Source organism: Mesocricetus auratus, unplaced genomic scaffold (genome assembly GCF_017639785.1).
Source record: "Mesocricetus auratus isolate SY011 unplaced genomic scaffold, BCM_Maur_2.0 Super-Scaffold_100004, whole genome shotgun sequence".
NCBI classification, from domain to species: Eukaryota; Metazoa; Chordata; class Mammalia; order Rodentia; family Cricetidae; genus Mesocricetus; species Mesocricetus auratus.
The window spans coordinates 35186983-35209020 of NW_024429189.1; the positions used below are offsets into that span (position 1 = coordinate 35186983).

Sequence of the window (22038 nt, forward strand, 5' to 3'; positions counted from 1 at the left end):
TACCACAAGTTCCAGGTAATTCTACTCTTAGGCATATACCCAAAAGTTTCACATTCATACAACAATGGAATCTGTCCAATTATGTTAATAGCAATATTATTTATAATAGCCAGAACATGGAAGCAACCTAGATGCCCCTCAACTGAAGAGTGGATAGAGAAAATGTGATACATTTATACAATGGAGTACTATTCAGCAGAACAAAAGAAAAAAAAAAGAAATCTTGAAATTCGAAGTCAAATGGATGGAACTAGAAGAAACCATCTTGAGTGAGGTAATCCAGTCACAAAAAGATAAACATAGTATGTAGTCACTCACATATGGATTTTAGACATAGAGCAAAGGATTACCAGTCTACAATCCACACCACCGGAGAAGATAGGAAATAAGAGGGACCTAAGAAAGACATGCATGGTCCCCTGGAGAAGTGGAAAGGAACAAGATCTCCTGAGCTAATTGGGAGCACCTGAGGAGGGGAGAGGGTGTTAGGAGAAAGAGAAGAGGAGAAGAGGAGGGAGAAGCAGACATGAGTGAGCAGGAAGGTTGAGTTGGGTGAAGAGTAGAAGAGAGCAAGAAAAAAGAGGGAGCCATTATAGTCTTTAAGATAAACTTGGCACTAGGGAAATGTCCAGAGATCTACAAGGATGACTCCAGCTAAGCAATAGTGGAGAGGATACCTTAGATGCCCTTCTTTGATAATGAGATTGATGACATCCTAGAGCCTTCATCCAGTAGCTGATGGAAGCAGAAGCAGACACTCACAGGTAAATACCGAACTGAACTCTGGAAGCCAGTTGCAGAGGGGGAGGAGTGATAAGCAAAGAGGTCAAGACCAGGCTTTACAAACCCACAGAAACAGCTGACCTGAACAAAGGGGAGTTCATGATCCCCAGACTGATAGCTGGGAAACCAGCAGAGGATCAATCCAGACCCTCTGAATGTGGGTGTCATTTAGGATGCCTTGGCAATCTATGGGGCCTCTGGTAGTGGATCTGTATTTATCCCTATTATATGAATGGACTTTGGGAGCCCATTCCACATAGAGGCCTACTATCTCAGTCTAGACACATGGTGGCAGGTCTAGGCCCTGCTCCAAATGATTTGACAGTTTTTGAAGATTCCCTGTGGAAGGCCTCACCCTCCCTGAGGAGCAGAAAGGGGATGGGTTAGGGAGTCAGTGGGTGGCAGGGGAGGAGGAGAGAGAACTGGGATTGACATGTAAAACAAGCTTGTTTCTAATTTAAATAAAAAAGAAAAGAAAATGCATTACCATGACCCGTGAATATAGATCAGTGAATAGAATACTTGTCCAGCACACACAAAGCCCTAAGTCTGATATATAACAGTGCACAAACTAAGTATGGTGGGTTATTCCTATAATCCCAGTAGTTAGGAGCTAGGGTCATGGGGATCAGAAGTTCAAAGACATCTTTATAGTGAATTCAGTGCCAGGCGGGGGTGCATGAGATTTGGTCTGGGTCAAAAAAAAGGAAGACACATGTACATATAAACATTTAATGTTCATGACACTATTATGTTTTCATGGATGCTCATAAAATTATGAGCATTTCTTTGCATGGTGTAAAGTGTTTCCAAAGACAATTAGAAAGTGATAATTCAATCATGGACTAAAATCTTGAACTGACTGTAGAAATGTGGTAGAACTATGGCTTTGGAACTCATTTGAAGAAAGTAAGTCATCGGGGTTGGAGATGTGTCCTGTTGTATATTTTTTTTCTCTCTGTTATGGATGATTCTCCTTCCTGGTAGTTAAGAGTTGAGCACCTCTGACTACCATGATTCTGCTGCGATTATATTTCACCCTACCTTCAGCTTAGTATCTTTATAATCAAGGACCATACACTGAGACATCTGAAGTCATGAACCCAGTGAATTATTCTTTGCTTTAGGTTGTTGCTTCAGATATTTGGTCATAGTGATGACAAATTTAACAAACATTAGTAATGTATGCAAACTAGTGAAAGTAGAAAAATTCTATATGTATGTAAAAATTATATATATATATATATATAAATTTAATAATATTTCATAGCACAAGAATACAAAGAATTCATATCCACAGTATGGAAGAATTTTGAAACACTGTGGTACTAAAAGGAGTCAAATATGCAAAGTCACAGTTGTTTATTTTTGCTCATATTAAATATACAGAGTAGGTAAGTGGAATTAGAAATTGGTGTTTAGAAAGAGGAGTGACTACTAATGGCAAAATAGGTTTCTTTTTGAAGAGTTGAAAAATATTTGTATTAAACAGTAGTGATGGTGGTGTGACTCTGTGAATATAGAAAATCAACAAGAGAAAGAGCAAAAAGTAGGTAGTCCTACATTTGGAAAAGGGATTTTAAAAGCCAATTAGTTTTGCAATAAAATAAATGCAATATGATTCCTAATATTATGGATGTTGATGAGATAATTCCTAACTTTCCACTAAAGTACACATAGGGAAACAGTAGAAAATTACAAAAATGGATATAACAAATTAGTCAAATTATTAATCTAAAACAAATATTTGGTTAGTTTCAGGACCAGTGGTACAGGTAGAAAACCCAATTCTGTGGTTGGTTCTAATTGTTCTTGCTCAGAAAGACAGCTGTAGTCACAGTACACAGCATGAGACTTTGGTGACAAGTGTGTATTTTCCAATCCACAGGGAGTGATCCAGTCCTGAGAAAACTTAAGTAGAAGACTTAAGTGTGTTGAGAAAGCATTACACATGATACCCTGTGTTCTGTGAGATGCTGATGCACCATGAAAGAGCTGTGCATGAGGGCAGGAAAAACCCTGGTACAAGTGAAACCAAAGGCTATAGGTTATCCAAGAGACTCTTTTAAATGGCTAAACTCTTAGACAAAAGAATAAAAAAAATCCTACTTCATCTTCCTTTGTTAATGTTTCAGCTTTCATGCATCTTTCTGTTTTTCAAAGTACTCTAGCAGAATTCCAACCTATACTAGTACCAGTTTTCTAAACTGGCTACCAAATGATTAAATTTGGGAGGAGAAATTCTCATAGCTACTGAACAATGACATTTCAAATAAGTGAACTTCTTTATCAAATTAACATTCAAAATAGACTTTGTCATCCAATCCCTAATTCGATCCTGTGGTTTGTTTTCCTCAAAACCCTTCACATATTTCCCCTTCCTTTTGAAATATACTTCTCAGGTCATCATTCCATTGTCGATATCCCTGCAGGAAAGAATAGCCACTGAGTTTGACCTTAATCACACTTCCACTGATTCTACAGACTACTTCTTATTTTTCTGAGTCTTCAGTGAAGAAGTCTCTGCCCTCTGCTTTTTCACTTTCATGTTCTCAAAGATTTCTCCCTATCTCTTCTGAATTAATCTATTCTCTCTGTCTCTCTTGCCCTAATATCTTTATATCACCTTCCACCATTTCTGTCTCTAGGACAAAAATTCCAATCAAAATCCACAGTGCAAATGGGAGGTGCACACCCCTTTACTTAGATACCCTTTACAGCTCAACTGTCTAAGTATACTACTCTTTTCTTTCCTGACTCCTTACTCAACTTTAGAACTCCCTCAGTATAACTTTCATATCACAGGAATGTTTTCTCATGAACATCTTTGATGACTTCCATATTGTTCAAATGATGAAAATTTCAATAAGAATGAGTGACTGTTGAGTGCTCAGTCATAAATGAAACATGCATGTGTTTTACATGATTGTTTTATATTTGTGTGATGGCCTTAAATACAAAACATACGTAATGCTAAATGTGAGCATACATTTTTAGAAAGTGAAGACATAGCTTTGTATATTGTTCCAAAGAAGTTTTGTTTTACTGTTTGTGCCTTATCCTCAGTGCCATTTCAGTATAATAAGTGTCAGTTTACATAAACTTTTTATTTGTTTCCTGTGCACTAAATGTATTTCCTAGTTTTTCTGTTTCTGTTTTTTTTTTTTAAGTTTTGGTTTGGCTTTAAGGGTCTGATTTGGTTTTGGTCACATGTAGCTCAGGGTGGCCTAGAACTCTGTTTTCCTGAGATAATCTTGAATTCCTATCTTTCTGTCTATCTCCCAAGTTCTGAAATCATAGATGATATAACACCATCTCTGGCTGTTTGGGATTTTTGTCTGAGGAGTGAGATGGTTGGTTTGTTCTTTCTTTTTTTTTCTTTTTTTCTTTTTTTTTGGTTGGTTGGTTGGATGGCTTCTTGGTTGGTTGGTTGATTTGTTAGTTTAATATTACCCTGCCTAACCTGAAACTCAGATGGCCTTGAGTTTGAGACAATCCATTTTTGCCTCCTAAGTGCTGGGATTATAGGCTTGGTCACTATACCCAGCTGTTCTGATATGCTTTAGTGAGGACCAGCCAACCATGTCGTTTCTGGGCAAAAAGAGAGGGTGTTATTTAGAGTTGCTTTTTATAATATTCAGACAAACATATATTATGCTTTCAAAAATAGGTTATTTGAAATATGTAATATTGAAAAAAGTATGTATACTAATTACTGTTCTATCCTTATATAACAAGTAGTTCTGCTTTTAGGCTTTGTCTTTGAAATGTCTGGAGAAGGCACTTCATCTTCCTTGTCACCCATCTCAGGTATTTGTGAGTTTCCAGATATATTCAGGTAAGGCTTTCAGAGCTGAGGAGCGTAGTGTGCTGTACTCTTCTATGGACCTATTGCTTTCATTGGTGATCTTCATAATGAAAAGAATGTCTTCAATTTTCTTGTTCTCAGTTCAGCTACAGTACATTCGTGCTTATGTTTTGTTTACATTCACTTCTTACATAGTTCAATTTTTTAAAGTTCTTTCTAGTGGCTATTAAACATTACTTGACTAACTGATTACATTAAATTTTAAAGTTTGCTACCCCACAAAAAACGTTAATATATGAGGATGTTTTTATTCTGTAATGTGATTAAGACTGTAAATCTTCTTATAGTAGCATGACTAGTTGTTTCAAACTAAGAAATAATAATAATAGTATAGGTCAAATAGCTAAAGAACTATTAAGATCATGGGGGTCTCATACAAAATAAACTGAGCATTAGTGTATTCATCTACATTTTACCAGTAGACATATAATTCTATATGTAGATATATTTGCATGGAACATTCCTTCCCTAGCTGAGCATACATCTATTTATTATTAGTGTCTCCAATAATGGTTACAATAGACAGCTCAACTGTAAAAGTCATAATTGCTCAGCAAACTTCTTTAAGTAATAAGATTGCTTTGAACTACATGTTGGTAAGCAAGTAAATAACATCTACTACACTTCAATAAATATATTTGGAATGGCAGAATTTCAGTTTCAAGATAAAGAAAATACTGTGCCTGGAGACACAATTCAGCGGGTAGTGGTTTTAGCTAACACATGTGAGGCCTTGGTAATAAAAAATAAGTGTATAAGTAAGGAGTAAACAAGAGATATGAGAAACAAAAGAAATAAAAAAGCAAACACATTTGAAAATAGTCTACTTTTAGGACATTATTGTACATCAGACTTTGATTTGTTCAGTTGTGGGAACCTCTGTTATGCAATACACATCAGTTTCTTTTTATTTCCTTACAGATATAAAATAATTTCCTTTATGTTCTATATTCTCTCAAAAGTTTTAATTTTCTCTATGCAGTGATCAATTATAAACCAAATGATCTTGCTGCAGTAAAAATAATAAAAATGAGTGCAAAAAGGAATATTAAGTTTACCAGAAGTTGGGAATTCTGAATCCCAAATTGAGGCCAACCAATTCTGTTGGCATGGCGAATGAAAGAGATATCAGTGCCCATGATTTCCATTAAACTTTGAAAAACTAGGAGTTGACTAAAAGGGAAAAGTGTAAACTAAATTTGGCCTAATGCTATCTCCATACACAAAGAATCACAAGTAAATATACAGAAATAAGCTAGCACTAAATTCACCCTTATATCAAGCAACTTAGTCTTGACTAATCATAGCAGCTGGACTTGAGCTCATCACCACCAAGAACTGATCAGGTCATGCCCATGTGAGGCAAATGGTGACCTGTAATGCATAAGCTGTTTTTCTAAGTCATGACCATTTTTCTGTCTGCAAATAATGGCTGCTTAATTGATGGACTGAGCTGTATGAACCTCTTCTCTTTCCCCAGTCAGTTGGATTCAGGAATTATTCTTGCTCAAACAAATTCTAGTAAAACTGTGTTTGAAGATTTTCTGCTATCCAAGATATGAAAGACATTAAAGCTATGAACTCAGAATAGGATAAGACTTGGATTATAATGGCAGGAATGTTAATGGCACAAGTGTGAATGAAAGAAGTTAAATTTAGGTAAGGATTGCAAATTGAATTTTTAAAAAATGAATATGAATGTGGACATTATTGCATTTATCACTTCTGCTAGTAAACAAATTAAGACATATTTTCTAGAAACTGAAAAATGGAAGACATCGATTATAAAAATAAGAAACTGGAAAATCACAGAATGATAAAAGTGGTAATTCATAACAAACTGTGATAGTAATAACATGCATATTACAAAGTTTACTGTGGAATTTGTGGTTTTCTTCCCACTAGCCCTATCCATACTCCTTGTTTGCTTACACTCTTTCACCATTTCAGATAGGCTTGGTTTGCTTTACATCACCAGTGAGTATGTAAAAACATCTAGAAAAAGTGAATTGCCTGCTGCCTAAGGGAACCCTAATTTCTTTTTGGCAAAAGGGATATAAGCTGGTAAGGTTTCTTGTGTTCTGCCTCACCCTGAGATCACATTGGAATTTTATATCCTAAGTTACTTAGGCAATGCCACACAGACACTATCCAGGTGTCAAGTTGGATACAGCCTTGACTTCGATTTTGCTTCTTGTTCATCAATAGATCTTATGAAAAATACTCTAAGGGGAAACCATCTAGAGAACACGCAGTTTGTGTGTTATGAGATGTTTGACAAGTGCTTCTGAATCCAGCAGACTTCTGAGGTTATGTGCAGATTGTCTTCTTGTACTAACGGAGAGATTCCTCTGAATTAGTCTTTGCAGACTCCATCAATCATAAACGAGAATACTGTCAGGAATAGTTACAAAGCCTATCAAATTTATCATTATTTATAAGAATGGCATTGATAAAATATCACTATTGTATGAATGGTGTTGTTAACGGTAAGTTGTTTTATTTTATAAAACCCCACGTAGCAGTCAAATATCTCAATAGTGACAGTTCTATCATTATTACATTAATTTAACTATAAGATTATAGTTCTAAGTGTAACCCAAATAAAAATAGGATTTCATTGCTTATTGCATCATTTGTCTCAGTGTTTTTATGAAAAATAATATTATAGAACAAAATTTGTATTGTATACATATATGCAATGGTTAGTGGGAGTCAAGATACCTAGCAACTTGAACCTTCAACTTGAAGGGATTTGTTGTTATGGACCTAGGCCAGCTTTCTACACAGGCAATCACTAGAAGGCCAAGGAAAAGAAAGACTTATAATATCAATTCTAACATGATAACAATTCATACACTGACATATTTTTATTGTATATTTGAATACCTTCAAAATAATTAAAATTCAAGCACTCATGCATTGCTAGTAAAGAGTCAAGCTTTTGGTGTTATTTCTACCCGATAGCAACTACAGGAGCATTCTTACTTTTCAATTCTTCTTCACTCTCAACAGTATTCATGATGCTTTCTAATGTTTCATTCTCTTCCAGTTCCTTCCTGAAACATTTATGCTTTAGGTTTCCCATGAACAGCTGCAGCCCGATTAGAGCAAAGACACTGAGACAGAACACAGTGAGGATCATGACATCAGATAGCTTCTTCACCGACTGGATCAGGGCCCCCACGATGGTCTTCAGGCCTTAAAGTATAGGGGGGAAAGTATATTCACAATGACATAAAGGCTCTGAATGAGAAACAAATCAAAACACAAGCTTTACTAGAAACGCATGCATTATGTCAAGTCAATGGCCTTAAATAATTGAAACCAGAGAAGTCTTCTGGTTCAAAAGTGTAGATCTGCACAATTTCTTTCTATGACCTACAAGTGGTTAAAACTAGTAAAATATCACCAAAGAAACTTTAGATTCAGTAGTTAAGTATGGTGGTTGCTGAAACCATAGCCACACTCAACAAACATAATTTTTATAACTCCTAATTCAGAAAACGTTGGTCAAACAAACCACCTCTACATAATGATACTAAAAGTGTAAGAAATTGAATAGGAGCACACAGTGACAACGTATACTGAACCAATTTTCAAATAAGAAACAGTCTGTTGAAAGAGACAAAACAGTATCATGCAATATCCACATGCAGATATTTATTGTCTTAACTATATGAAGTTCTGATTAGTTGAAATTTTCCTTCCTGAAAAAGTGGAAAATCAGTCCTTTGGCAGGAGGAAGAATTTCAAGTGGAGATGTGAGCCTTCTCCAAGACCCATGCAGCCGGTTAAACTCAAGGGTTGACTTTTTAATAAAGATTACAATATGAAACAGAAGAAATGCAATTTGTTTTGAACTATAGAAGGAAATATTTTTCTTCAAAAGGTCAAAGTCAGCCCCTGTGTTTAACCCCACTCTCACCTGGAATGACTGAAATTGTTTTCAATGCTCGGAGAACTCTGAACGTTCTCAACGCTGAGACATTGCCCAGGTCCACAAACTCTGTCACATATCTGTAATAGGGGAGTTTATACACAAACACAGTGACAACACACACACAGACAAAGAAAACTCCCAAGCAGCTGGAGTTGAGTGGCCTAATGCTCCACATCAATCACTTCTTACCTGGGATTACAGAAATAGTTTTCAAAGCTCTCAAGACTCTGAAAGTTCGAAGAGCTGAAACATTGCCTAGGTTTACAAATTCTGTTAAATACCTGTAGAATTAAATCAGAGTTATTCAGAATCTAGGTAGAATCTATAATACTTACCCGTGCTGTTACTCAGAGTATTTTCTATAAGTAGTTTGGCAAGTCTTTTTCTGTCCTAATTTAACCTAATGTACATGATTCAAATTATTTGGCAAAAGTCCAAATATTGTATTTTAATGTGGTTCATGTACTTAAATAAGCAAATGCTTCCATCATCAGCTTAGTGTGGTAATACAGAGTTTTAACCTCCTACAAAATGTTGAAAGCACTATACTAAGGAAAAGAAGCCAAATACAGCAAATTTCATTCAGCTGAAATGTTCACATTGGATGTTTTCATAGAGCAAAACCAATATAGTGTTTTCAATAGTCAGTATTATGAGGTGACTAAAAATCAGGAAAGGATTTTTTTGGAATGAGTGAAATATTCTCAATTTAGATAGTAGTAATGGCTGTACAATTTGCAAATATACTAGAAAACACTAAATTGCATACATAAAGTGATGAATTTCATAATACACAGATTATAACAATAGAGAATGGGGAACCATGAGAAGGGTGCAATATTGCCATTTTCTTATCCACAGGAGACAACAGAGGTACAGTTTATCTATTGGAGAAAACTTGGTGACTAAGGAGGTGGGCAGCGATGAAGGAACCCAATACTAGAAAGCTAAGATGCTTCTGGATTGTCAAAATGTCTCAAATTAGACACTGATTGCTTTTAGAATCCAAGATAACAGAGGAAATTATCTAGGGTTGAGACTTTAAAAAGGTTTTTGACAAGTTAATTTGCAAAAAGATATAAATATCTTAAAATTATACTCAATGTAGACTGTGGTGCACATGGAATAGCTGTACAATACATTAATGGTACGAAAATGTGTGGTGACAGCTCAGGTAAGAATATTTAACTTTCTATTTTAATGTACTTACTAACTTATGAATGCAGGCATTTTGCTTACTGTTAAAGACCTTAGTCTTTAGTGAGCATTGTGAGTGCTTCACACACTTTTTAGTTTTTAAATAAAAATTTAAGAAAAATGTGTACTTAATTAACACTGTATATATACATGTATAATACATGCCCATTCAAGTCCTGGGCAGGAAGAAAGATAATCATTACATTAAACATTTTTTGAGTGGAAAACACTTTCTGAAAAAAATATGACTGTGAATAAGCTTTTATACAAGTCCATTTACCTTTAAATATAGCCATTGTATGCAAGGCAAATCAGTCTCCAAAAGTTGTTTTTACTGGAATGCTATTCTGAGACTTTCATCAATTTTCCAGTTCAAAAAAGTTGAGAGTACTTACGCAAAAACAATGACAATAAAATCCAGCCAGTTCCAAGGGTCACGGAGGAAGGTGAATTCTCCCACACAAAAGCCTCTTGCAAGGATTTTTATGAGTGATTCAAAAGTATATATCCCAGTAAAAGTGTATCTAAAGAAAATAATCCATTGAAAAGTTATGTGTAGAATGAATAACATCTCATTAAAATTTTTACAGTTTATTATACCTGATTAATAAAAGGAAGGGATCTCCTGGAAGCTGCTAGTATATGGATCACCCTACCTCAAAGACCATACTACACAAGGGATTTCCAGGAACTCTTAAAATGGCATTGTCATTGGTGTCAGTTAGGAGGCCTGAGAAGTCTATGGGACCTCTGACAGTGGAACCAGTATTTATCTCTAGTGCACAAATGGACATTGGGAGTGCATTCCCTATGGAGGATCTCAGTCTACATACACATCTCTCAGCCTAGATACACAGGGGAGGGCCTAGGCCCTGCCCCAAGTGATGTGACAGACTTTGATGATACCCCATGGAAGATATCATTCTCCTTGGGGAGTAGATGGGGGGTTAATAAGGGGCATGGGAGGATGGGAGGGAGAGAAAACTGGGATTGATATGTAAAGTAAGATTGTTTCAAAATTAAATAAAATATATAATAAAAATGATTTAAAAATGGCATTGTCACAGAAGACACAGATACTTGGTCAGAGAGCATGGCTGTAAGATCTGCCTAGACAAACCCAACAGAGTATCTAAGAACAACATAACCCCTAACATGAGCTGCACATCATGTTTCTGAACAGGAAAGGAGATATGACATGTTCACTCTTCAGAAACACGGTAGCATCCAATGATTCAAACTTATTCCCAGTGTGTTAACTTGGAGGAAAGAAAGAACTGAAAGAAAATTGTAATCATGAGAAGATAAACTACCTTGTTGATAGACTCACTTAAATTTTCAACTTCTGGTAGGAAAAAGAAAGCATGAAAATGATAATTTAAACCTACTTTAAAATATACTGATGCACACTTACTCTACATTTTTGGTCCATTCTGGAGGATTGCTCATGGTCATGAATATGCAGTTCGTCAGAATGGTGCACATGATCAGCATGCTGAATAAGGTAGCTTCCAGTCAAGGAATATGGGACAACCACAATAGGAAAAGTTGATGATGACATTGGTTGAAATGACAACACAAATTTTCTTTAGAAAATAACCGAAATGGATGCATAGAACACTCTTTGGGCTCCTTGAATAAAAACATATTCTAAAACGCTAATAAGACCACCCCCTCACACTCTTTTGAGAGTATATTGGAATCTATAAAGATCCTACATCCGGATGTACTGCTTAGGCTTTGGAAAGGATATGAATGCACTAAAATCTTAATAGATATTCTTCTTAGAGGACTGAAGGGGGACAGCATGTACAAAGCAGGAGTGGCGTTGAAACGGAAAATTGCTTTCCCTTTGTTCAATACTATAAAAGTCTGCAGAAAGAAAAATAAACAGGATGAAGTCATACTCCCAACACTTCCATCCAGTACATTGCTGTCAGTAGTTTATAACTTCGTATCATAGTGCCCAGCAGAAGAAATGCTGCCATGGGACTTTACAAGCAGTTCGAATGCATGGAAGCAGGTGTCAGTCACTTGGACAAATGAACTACAAGGCTGCTAAATTAAGAATTGAGATATATATATATATATATATATATATATACACATATATATTATATAAATCAGTTGTAGGCATGCCCAGTCTTCTTTAAACATTGTGACAACACACTGTCATCTACAAAGCTGAAAATAAAGTTACCAGAAAACAAGTCTCATGATGTAAATGTGTTTGTGAAGATGTGTTGGACAACAGTCATATCTCTTCTCAGTCCTCTGCTGCTTACAGACAGGGAGCAAGATGGATACTCTGAGGGACCCTCCAAAGCACTGAATCTTTCCTTCACTGATTACATTAACTTCTCATAGCCTAAATTAGTTTTAAAAATAATTTGTCTCACTTTGGTACACAGAGTTTAACATTGGGTAGAAACTATTTCTGAATTTTATCATAACACCTTGAGAGTTTTAAAGCTTGCTTAGAATTGCCGTGGTTAATACAAAATGGATTAAATTTTTTCACATATCAGAGTTGCAACTTTCCCCTCCTCTCCCCTCCCCTCCCCTCCCCTCCTCTCCCCTCCTCTCCCCTCCACTCCTCTTTTCTCCCCTCCCCTCCCCTTCCTGTGTGTGTGCGCACACACACGTGCACATGGGAGTGTGTGTGTGTGTGTGTGTGTGTGTGTGTGCATTTAGTTACCTAAGGCCCATGCAAATATGTGTGTATGCACATGGAGGCAAGAGGGCAACCTCAAGAGTATTTCTCAGGTACAAAGACCTAGATTTTATGAGACAGGGTCCCTGCTAGGCTGGATGACCAGTGGGCTCCAGGCGACACATTTATCTCTGATTTCTCCGGACTAGGTTTATAAGTCATAACTTCCATTTTTCTATTAAATGTAGGTCCCAGGTTGGAACACAAGACCTCCTTGTAATACAAGCACTTTGATGACAGAGCAGTCTGCCCAACTTGGGAGCATACTTCCAATCACTCAATTCAATTATTGTATCTTACTTCTATAACCATACTGTTTAAACATTTTTTAAAAAGTGTTTTTGTCAATGTTTATTAAAATTTTTAAAGTAATGTATACTTGCATATAGCCCAATTCTTCCTTTACTGAAAATAGTCTTGGAGTTCATTGGTCAAATTCATTTCCAAAAGTTCATTAAATTTTTTAAAGTAAAAAAGATATTGAAATGTTTTGCTTCCCTTGAGCCAGACCAATGACTCGTGGCAGTGAATGCAGGCAAACAAAGACAACAGGGTTAAAGTGTAAATTGTGTGTCTCAATGGGCCCATACTACAGCTTCCATGACGAGATTCTTCTTCTTTTATTTGTTTCTGGTTTTTTGTTTTTGTTTTTCTTTTAAATTTGGTTTTGATTTGGGATCAGGGTTACACAGAGATAAGTGGGATCAGAATGCATGATGTAAAATCCACAAAAAATCAATAAAATATACAACAAAAACATGTTTTGTTTCAGCCAGTGCCAGATAAGTGACATTTCTCACAAACTTTGTACTTAGTTAAACAAATAAACAAATGATAACCACAAAATATTAAAATAATACTAAGTCTAAATAGTATAAATATATTAAATATAATAATATTAAACTTATACTAAGTCTAAATAACATCATGATTTTCGTCACGTAGAAGACAAAAATGCTTGTGTTATTTAGAAGGCAGTGATTTTTTTCTTTTGCTGTCTTGCTTACTGAGTTTCACATACATTCACAGATTTCCAACAATAAATCTTTTTCACCATACTGGGGTGATAAGCTCATAAGCCTCTGCTTTTTTGTATGGGAGACTAATTTTTTTTTGAGGTGAGCATTGTCTCAACTAACTGGCTTTGTACAAAAGCATAGTGAAGAATCGTGTTACAAAAGACAAAGAAAGGAGTCAAAACTAACGTGGAAACCACTGTGTTATTACACGGTCTTAGTAAGGTCAAGTCATATTGCAGTTGGAAATTTAAAAAAAATAAAAACAATGACTTTTTTGGTTTAATTTTCTTTTTCTTTTCATTGAAAATAGAGTTTTTCCTAACATAATATATACTGATTATCATTTTCCCTCCCTCTACTTCTCCCAATTCCTTCCTACCTCCCCTGGAATCCAATCCCATTCTGTCTCTTATTAGAAAACAAATAGGCTACTAAGGGATAATAATTGAACTTAGAATTATTCATTTGTGATGAAACTTTAAAGGAATTTTAAAAGCCATACACAGAGGAGTTAAATATTACTGCGAATAGCTGGCAAGATGGCTTAGCAGGTACAGGCATTTTCTACCAAACTTGATGATGACTTTAGTTGACTTCACATAGTAGGAGCAGAGAACCAACTCCCTCCAAGTTGGGACTTCATCCATGCACCCTATATACTAAATAAGTGTAAAAACATTATAGGCAGAACTATAAAATTACAGGAGGAGTGTTAATCATGCCATACCTAAAAAGGCAGCCTTTCTTTTTTTCCATTTTTTAAATTTCATTTTACATTCCAACCACAATTCTCCCTCCTGTCCCTCCTCCCACCCCGTTGCCTCCTCCCACCCCCTAACAGCTCCCCAGCCCAACCCCAGTCTACTCCTCCTCACAGGTAAGGGTTCCCCATGAGGAGTCAACATAGTCTGGCACAATAGGTTGGCCAGGGCCAGGAATCTCTATAAGGCAGACTTTCTATTGACTATGTTGAAAAAATTAATCAAATCAAACCATTATCAGTTATAATGAAATACTAGAAAAAGTACATATTCTCAACATCCTAATATGTATTTAATATAAGGCTAATGATATGAAGCCATTAAGTTTAACATATCTCTGTAAGGAATGAAGTCAACAGAACCCTACCACTGAAGTCTCAATAACTTACTTTCTTGTCCACATAGTAAGGGTCCAGGTCCTCCAGGGGCTCTGACACCATCCCAGGGGGAATGTCTCCATAGATGAAGGGCAGCTGTTTACCAGCTTCCAAGTCACTGCTGGGCTTGGGACCTTCTTCATCATCTTCTTTCTTTTCATCTTTGTGTTCCTTGGCTTTTTCTTCAGAAATGCGTTGCTCAATGAGGGCAAGAGACTGTCTTGTGAAGTAGACAAAGCTCTGAGGTCCTGGAGGAGGCAGCATCGCCATCTTTTCATCCTGTATATTTTATTTCCTCTTTATCCCTTTATCTAAGAGGCCTGGATAAAAGTAAAGAAGTGAAAATGTAACTACATGTATTCTGGAGAAGACAATTTAAAAGCTAACATCAACAAACTCCAGTCTAGAGCGTATTTGGTGGCTGTGATTGCTATTGATAGCCAATCTGATGGGATCCACAGCTGCCTAGGAGACAGGACCCTGAACTCGACTGTGAGGGATTATATGTGTTGGGTTAGCCTACGGATATGACTGGGAGGGTGTATCTAGATTAGATTAATTGAAGTAGGAAGACCTTCCCTGGGTATGAGCAGCACCGTTTCATGGTCTGGGATCCAGGACTTCATAAAAAGGAGAAAGCTACCATCAACCCAGCATTCACTATTCTGAGCTTCCTGAGTATGGACACAGTGTGACCAACGGCCGCAAGGTCATTCTTCTTTGAGTTGACAGCCATAGTGGACTGTATCCTTGAGCACTGAGTGAGTAAATTTAGTCTTGCCTTTCCTGAGTGTTTGCTTCTTGTCAGGTGTTATTTACAGTAAAAAGAAAGTCACTAATGGACCGGTGGAGTACTTTCCTTTCATGCACAAGGGCTTGGCTCGGGGTTTCAAATCCAAACAAATAGCAATAAAACAACAGATTCAATAATAAGAGGCAATGTATATGTAAACACACGCTATGAAGAGAGTCTGGGAAACAGGAAAGAACCTAAAAGATATGCAGATATGCATAGTACCCAAGAGAAGAGGATGGAGACAAGATCCTCTGAATGGATGGGGAACACAGCGAGGGGTGGGGGGGAGTGGGACCTGGGAAGAATAGAGGGGGTAAAGAGGAAGGGAGTTGGTCATGGGGGAACAGAAAGTTGAGGGGTGGGGGTAGAATAGGGGGAAGAGGGAATCATAGGATGGAAGACAGATCAGGCACCAGAGTGACCTCCAGTGATCTAAAGGTATAACACCAATTGGCCAGCTAAGCAATAGTGGAGGGACCACCTCGAATGCCCATTCCTGATAATGAACTTGATGTCTATAACCATCTGGGAGCCTTCATCCTGTGACTGATGGAAGCAGAGGCAAACACACAATTAATCACTGAACTGAACCCAAGGAACCCAGTGACAGAGAGAGAGGAGCGATGAGCAAATTGGCAAAGAATGGGCTGGCAAAACCAGCAGAGACAGCTGATCTGAACAGGGGAGTGCTCTTGGACCCCAGACCGACAGTGGGGAGGCCAGCAGGGGACTGATCTGGACCCCCCAAATGTGAGTGTCAGTGAGAAGGCCTGGGCAACCTATGGGGCCCTGAGCTGTGGATCAGTGTCTATCCCTGGTATACAAACTGTCTTCATGTGCCTATAGCACAAAGAGAGATGCTCTCTCAGCCTGGACTCTTAGGGGAGTGCCTGGACCCTACCAAGAGTAAAATGACAGACTCTAGATATCCCCTATGTGGAAGGATTTGGCAATAGGGTGGGAGGGAGGGGGGGTAGGGGAGTGCGGGAGGATGGGAGGGAGAGGGAACTGGGATTGACATGTAAAACAAGCTATTTAAAATTAAAATAAAAAATGATAAAAAAAGAATGTAAAAAAAAAAAAGAAGAACCACTGCCGGGCAAGAAGTGCATATTACTCCTTTTTTTGGGGGGGGGGTTACAAGACAGGGTTTCTCTGTATTGTTTTGGAGGCTGTACGTCCAGCCTGGCCTCAAACTCACAGAGATCCGCCTGCGTCTGCCTCCACAGTACTGGGATTAAAGGCGTGCACCACCACCGCCCGGCATATTACTTCTTTTTTAAAATGTTTGTTTCTAACAACTCTAACGTAAAGCAAAAATTACAATTTCTAGAGAAAATATTTTAAATTCCCTTTACTTTTTATCTGTATTATATATATACATACAATATTGACATATTGTTTATTATCTAATAAAGTTTTCCTGGAGATCAGAATGCAAAGCTAGCCACAGCCAAAGGCCAGACAGATGTGGTGCACACCTTTAATCCCAGGACTCAGGAGTCAACAGATTCTGGCACAATAGGTTGGGGCAGGGGCAGGATCTGTCAGTTCAAAGCCACCCTGTGCTACATGAGAGTGAATCAGTAAACAGAGAAACAGAGTTCACACCTTTAATCCCAGGACTAGGGAGGTGGAGGCTTGAGTAACAGGGCTTGTCGGAGAGAGGAACATAAAGTGGAAGGAGACAGGAACTCAGAGGATTACAGTCTGAGAATTTGTGATGGCAGGATCTTCTTTCAGTCTGAAGATTTCATAGAGGTATGTGGTGATGTATTATTTATGATATAATAAAGATTGCCTGAAGGATCAGAATACAAAGCCAGCCACACTAGTTAGCTATAGAATGTAGGTTGTGGTGGCACACACCTTTAATCCCAGGACTCAGGGGACAGAGGCAGATGGATCTCTCTGAGTTCAAGGCCACCCAGTGCTACATGAGAATAAATCAATATAACAGAGAATTGGAGCTCATGACATTAATCTCAGCACTAGAGTTTATATAAGGAGCTCAGTGCAGTCTCAGAAAAAGTCTAGGATTTTGAGGCTTTGTGGAAAGCAATGCAGTTTAGAGATGAAATCTGAGGTTCAATGGATCACTCCTTTGGTCTGAGCATTGGTAGAGGTGAGAACTCTCTAGTGACTGGCTGTTTTGCTTTTCTGATCTTCAGCTTGATCCCCAATATTTGTTTAAGGTTTTATTAATTGTGCTACAGAGGTAAGGACTCACTAGTGGCTTGGATGTTTTGCTTTTTTGATCTTCAGCTTGAGCCCTAATATCTATCTGTGGGTTTTAATTATATATATAAAATCATTGATGTTCTTCAATGCTTGTCAAATGAAGTAGCACTGTTCTTATTGTCAGATACAGTAAATCCAAAGAATGGATTTTTCTGAACAAAGATTTAAATAAATCTTGAAGTTTAAGCTAAAACTTCTAATGACAATGAAATTCTAAAGGTGCAGAAACACTTTTTAAAGTTTATTTAACCTTACATGTGTGGGTATTTTGCCTGCGGGCATGTTGCACATCATGGAGATGCAGCGCCCTTAGATATCCTGGAAATGGAGCTGCAGATTGTTGTGACCCAACATGTGGGTGCTGTGACTGGAACCCAAGTCCTGTGAAAGAGCAACCAGTGCTCTTAATCACTGAGCCATAACTACAGTCACCCAAAACTCTTTAAAATGGTAAATGAAAGATGTAATTGACAGAGAAAAAGGTAAGACCACATAATATTGAAGAGTGGAAGACATTTAGAGAAATTAAAGAACATATAATAAAAATGACAGGTGAAAGTATTTCCTCAATAAAGTGTTAACCTAATAGTATATTAACATGCAAAACTCAACAAAGAACAAAATGACTGTAAATACACAAATATGTAATCACCATTTCAAGTTATCTATGTCAGACTAAAGTATGGTAAGCAAACTGTAGTTTTTTTAATTTATGAAGGGTATTAATAAAATAATAATGATATTTGAGATGAAATATCTAAACATGAATAAACTAGGTACACAGCTGTATGCATAGATATTTTGCAGATCTAGCAAAAGTCTTGAACACATTGGCTGATGATTCTTAATAATGTTTTCCCTTCAAGGAATTTATCCAAAGCCAATAATGTCAAATTCCTCCTTACAATTATGAAGATGTTTATTGAAATGTTTTTGTACTAAATAAAATTGTAATCAATACAAAAGTCAGAATTTATTAAATAAGAAATTGAATATAAAAGAAAAACCTGAACAGCTTTTTAAGAATGCTTACTTGAGTAGACAAATGGTTTGTGAACAGTTCATAGTGGATAATTGATGGAAAGCAACTCACTTCTACACATTTTAAACTGAAAATGGAAATACATAGAAGTACATTCAGTACTCAGTATGCAATGTGTGTAATAAAAGCAATTACTGGTCTGCAATTAGTAGTTATTCTTTTATAAAACTTATTACATTATTTAAGTGTGTATATGTTTCTTTAATAAAATGTTGAAATCATATTGTACCCCATATGGTGTGGGGTGGGTCACAACTTTCATGAATCAGCATTTTCCTTCCATCATGTGAGTCCTGAAGATCAAACTCAGGTTGTCAGCCTTCATGCAGAGCAGCCTTACTCTCTGCCCACCCTAATTATGGGCTATTAGGTTATTCCTGTTACTTTAGTCTTAAATACTTTATACGATAAAATGCCATGGTCATATAAAAATTAATACATACTTTTAAACAAAGTATTCTGATCACATTTTTAATTATTTTATTTATTATTTTTATTCTTTTAGCAAACAAATCAATTTTTGGTACTACCAAGTTTAACTGCTAGTTTCAACCAAAAGGCTGATGGGTGTTGTCCTTCTGTATATATGCTTCACTTATGGGTTGATTAATAAAACAGCGTTTGGCCAATAGAGGCAGGAAGATAGGCAGGACAAGGAGACAAGGAAAATTCTGGTAGGGGTAGGCAGAGGCACCTCAGGCAGATGCCATGTAGGGACCAGGAAGAAAGGACATGCCAGGCTTTCTCTGGTAAGATAAGACCACGTAGAAATACATAGATTACCAGTTATGAGTTAGTAATTAAGACAGATATGGCCAGTAAGAAGCACAAGCCTTTGGTCAGCAGTTTTATAACTAATATAGTGTCTCTGTGTGTTCATTTGGGACTGAAGTGGTGGGTCCTGGCAGGTCCAGAAATACCACCAACAAAAAGCCATCATGCTTTTTATTGTAAATATTATTATATGTTCTTTAGAGTTAAATTGCAATACTGCAAAGTTAACACTTTCTAATTTCATTACTCTTTTGTCCACTTGTCTGTAATCTTACAGTAAAGAGTTATTTAGGCAATTGCCAAAAGGAAAAATTAAATATGATATGTTGGTACCTGGAACTTTCAAAAGTTTAAATAAATATGGAGGCATACTGAACTCTGAACTCTTACACTAGAATATATTTACATAGTATCTATATGTCTATTATCTATCAATTTATGTATCATTTATGTCTGTCTACCCACCCTGTTTCAGTTTTATTCTTCAAAAATATTTTTAGTCATAAAATGCTAGCTTCTAATTAACAAAAATGGCCTTTTTCATAAGGGTATCCACCCTTAATGTCTGTATTCCTATGTAGTGACAAGAATGATATACTGCAGGTAATCTGATGAAACTATTGGAAACCAGAGTGGAGAAAACACCTAGACCACAAGTCTGAAGAGCATACTGGAGATGAGGTAAGGAATGGAAGCAGAAGGCACCACCCACAGACATTATTAACATGATTGGAAAGGAGGAATGAGAGTCAACAAGTGTAGGAAGACAAAAGAAAACAAATTGGTTAATCCAAGGATTGTCTACTCAACAATGTTTCAGGAAATATTTTCCATACTTTCTAATATCATTCCTCTATTCAACTATGAAGCAGTGTGATGTTCAATATTAATTAGAAGAAACAAAAGTAGGGTATAAATCACAGGGAGACCCTGAACTTCTATCTTGAGTCAAATAAGCCAATATGCAGCTTCTAGTGTAGAAAACACCCATCAACTGCCTTGGACCCTTGGAATTCTAACTGCTTCGTATCTTTCCAAATTCACCTACTTAGAACATTTAAAATTATTTGGGGATAAATTGCCAACAATTTGCAACTTTTTTTTATTAGTATATGACTAGGGAACAAAGTGACAGGTGGGAAGATTGTTCTCCTGTTTCAATTTAAGGGAACACTGGACAGCATACCAGGTGTGAGCTGAGTCTGGGCATTGAGATGTATGTCTTTTCACAACATCAAATGCCCTAGTAACCCTTATTAATTCCCCCATGATGGGATTCTGTGTACAGGCATTTTACCTTACATAAACCAAGAAATTTTAGTATGGGATGAATGAGTCTTAGCTCCTAATAATTTCCTAAATATTGGAATTTAATTTTTTTCTAATTTATGTTAGACAGCCATCAAGGAGTAATTAAGTAAGACTTCCACAACATGTTTACATCACAGTTATCCTATCTGCGTTTTGGTTTTTGACAACAGTACATACAGGAGTTACCTATGTAACTTAAATAACACAGATACTTGAGCATACCCAGTAATTCTGAAATGGGAAGGGCCTAACATGTCTTCTTTTAAGATCCATTAGTTGGGAATGGGAACTTTTCATTAAGAACTAATTAAATAAATGTGCATTATGGGGAGTGGGAAGATCAGAGAAAAACTTGCAGGGGCCAGTTGTTCCTTCGTTCTGTCATGTGGTTCATTGGAATTGAACTCTTGCTCAGGAAACCATCTTGCTGGCCCAAGAACCACTTTCAAATTAAATATATATTTTTGTGAGCATGCACAAATTAATGGAGGTATTTTCTTAGTCAAAACAGAAGAAATTTGCTTTAAATTTAAAGTTTTAAAGTTTTGTTTTATTTGAAGAACACACAAAATAGAAGCTTAAAAATTTCCATTAAAAGTTGGAAGGGGTAAACATAACATACCCAATATAGATCATTGGTAATAATCATAAACATAAACATTTAGAACTCTATCATGTTATCATTGGGCAAAAGAACAGTTGGAATAAGTGAAAATGTTTGGAGGGAGGGAGGAAAAGAGGGAAAAGAGAGAGAGAGACAGAGACAGAGACACAGAGACAGAGAGAGACAGAGAGACAGAGAGAGGAGGGGGGAGGGAAAGGAAGGGAAAGAGATGGAAAGAGAGGGATTGAGAATGTTTAGAGACTAGAAGGAAGATGACAGGTGACCAAAAAGGAGAGGAGAGATGATAAGCAAAAGAGTAAATGACTACTTCCCACTTTCTCTTCAATGAGGTTCAGTGTGGCTGGATTTATGTTGAGGTCTTTGATTCATATGGACTTGAGTTCTATGCAGGGGGATGGAGTTGAATCTATGGACACCCTGACACTTCTTAAGTATAATGCCAGTAGCATAGACACTGAGAGCAACAATGTAGAAATGGAACTTCCTGAAACCGAGAAGCTTCTGTAAGCCAAAAGACACAGTCAGTAAGACAAAACAGCAGCTTATAGAATGGGAAAAAATCTTCACCAACCCCACATCTGACAGAAG

At 36.9% G+C, this 22038-nt stretch overlaps 1 protein-coding gene and 1 long non-coding RNA gene across 4 annotated transcripts in view; one reads left to right on the forward strand and one right to left on the reverse strand.

The window, feature by feature from the left end:
* LOC106022141 overlaps positions 1–22038 on the forward strand; it is a 163992-nt gene that overhangs the window by 102579 nt on the left and 39375 nt on the right. For 2 of the 3 annotated variants that reach the window (XR_005877167.1, XR_005877169.1), the window contains exon 3: positions 20096–20195. This is a non-coding gene — a long non-coding RNA (uncharacterized LOC106022141). The remainder of the gene's footprint in view (positions 1–20095; positions 20196–22038) is intronic. The other variant, XR_005877170.1, reaches the window with a different exon arrangement.
* Positions 1–22038, reverse strand: part of Scn9a (sodium voltage-gated channel alpha subunit 9) — a 144344-nt gene that overhangs the window by 69980 nt on the left and 52326 nt on the right. The window contains exons 2-7 of the mRNA XM_040745491.1: positions 14674–14981; positions 11545–11663; positions 11206–11295; positions 10187–10315; positions 8784–8875; positions 7640–7852 (exon numbers count right to left, since the gene is read on the reverse strand). Of these exons, the coding sequence (XP_040601425.1) occupies positions 7640–7852; positions 8784–8875; positions 10187–10315; positions 11206–11295; positions 11545–11663; positions 14674–14931 (901 nt within the window). The 5' untranslated portion in view covers positions 14932–14981. The remainder of the gene's footprint in view (positions 1–7639; positions 7853–8783; positions 8876–10186; positions 10316–11205; positions 11296–11544; positions 11664–14673; positions 14982–22038) is intronic.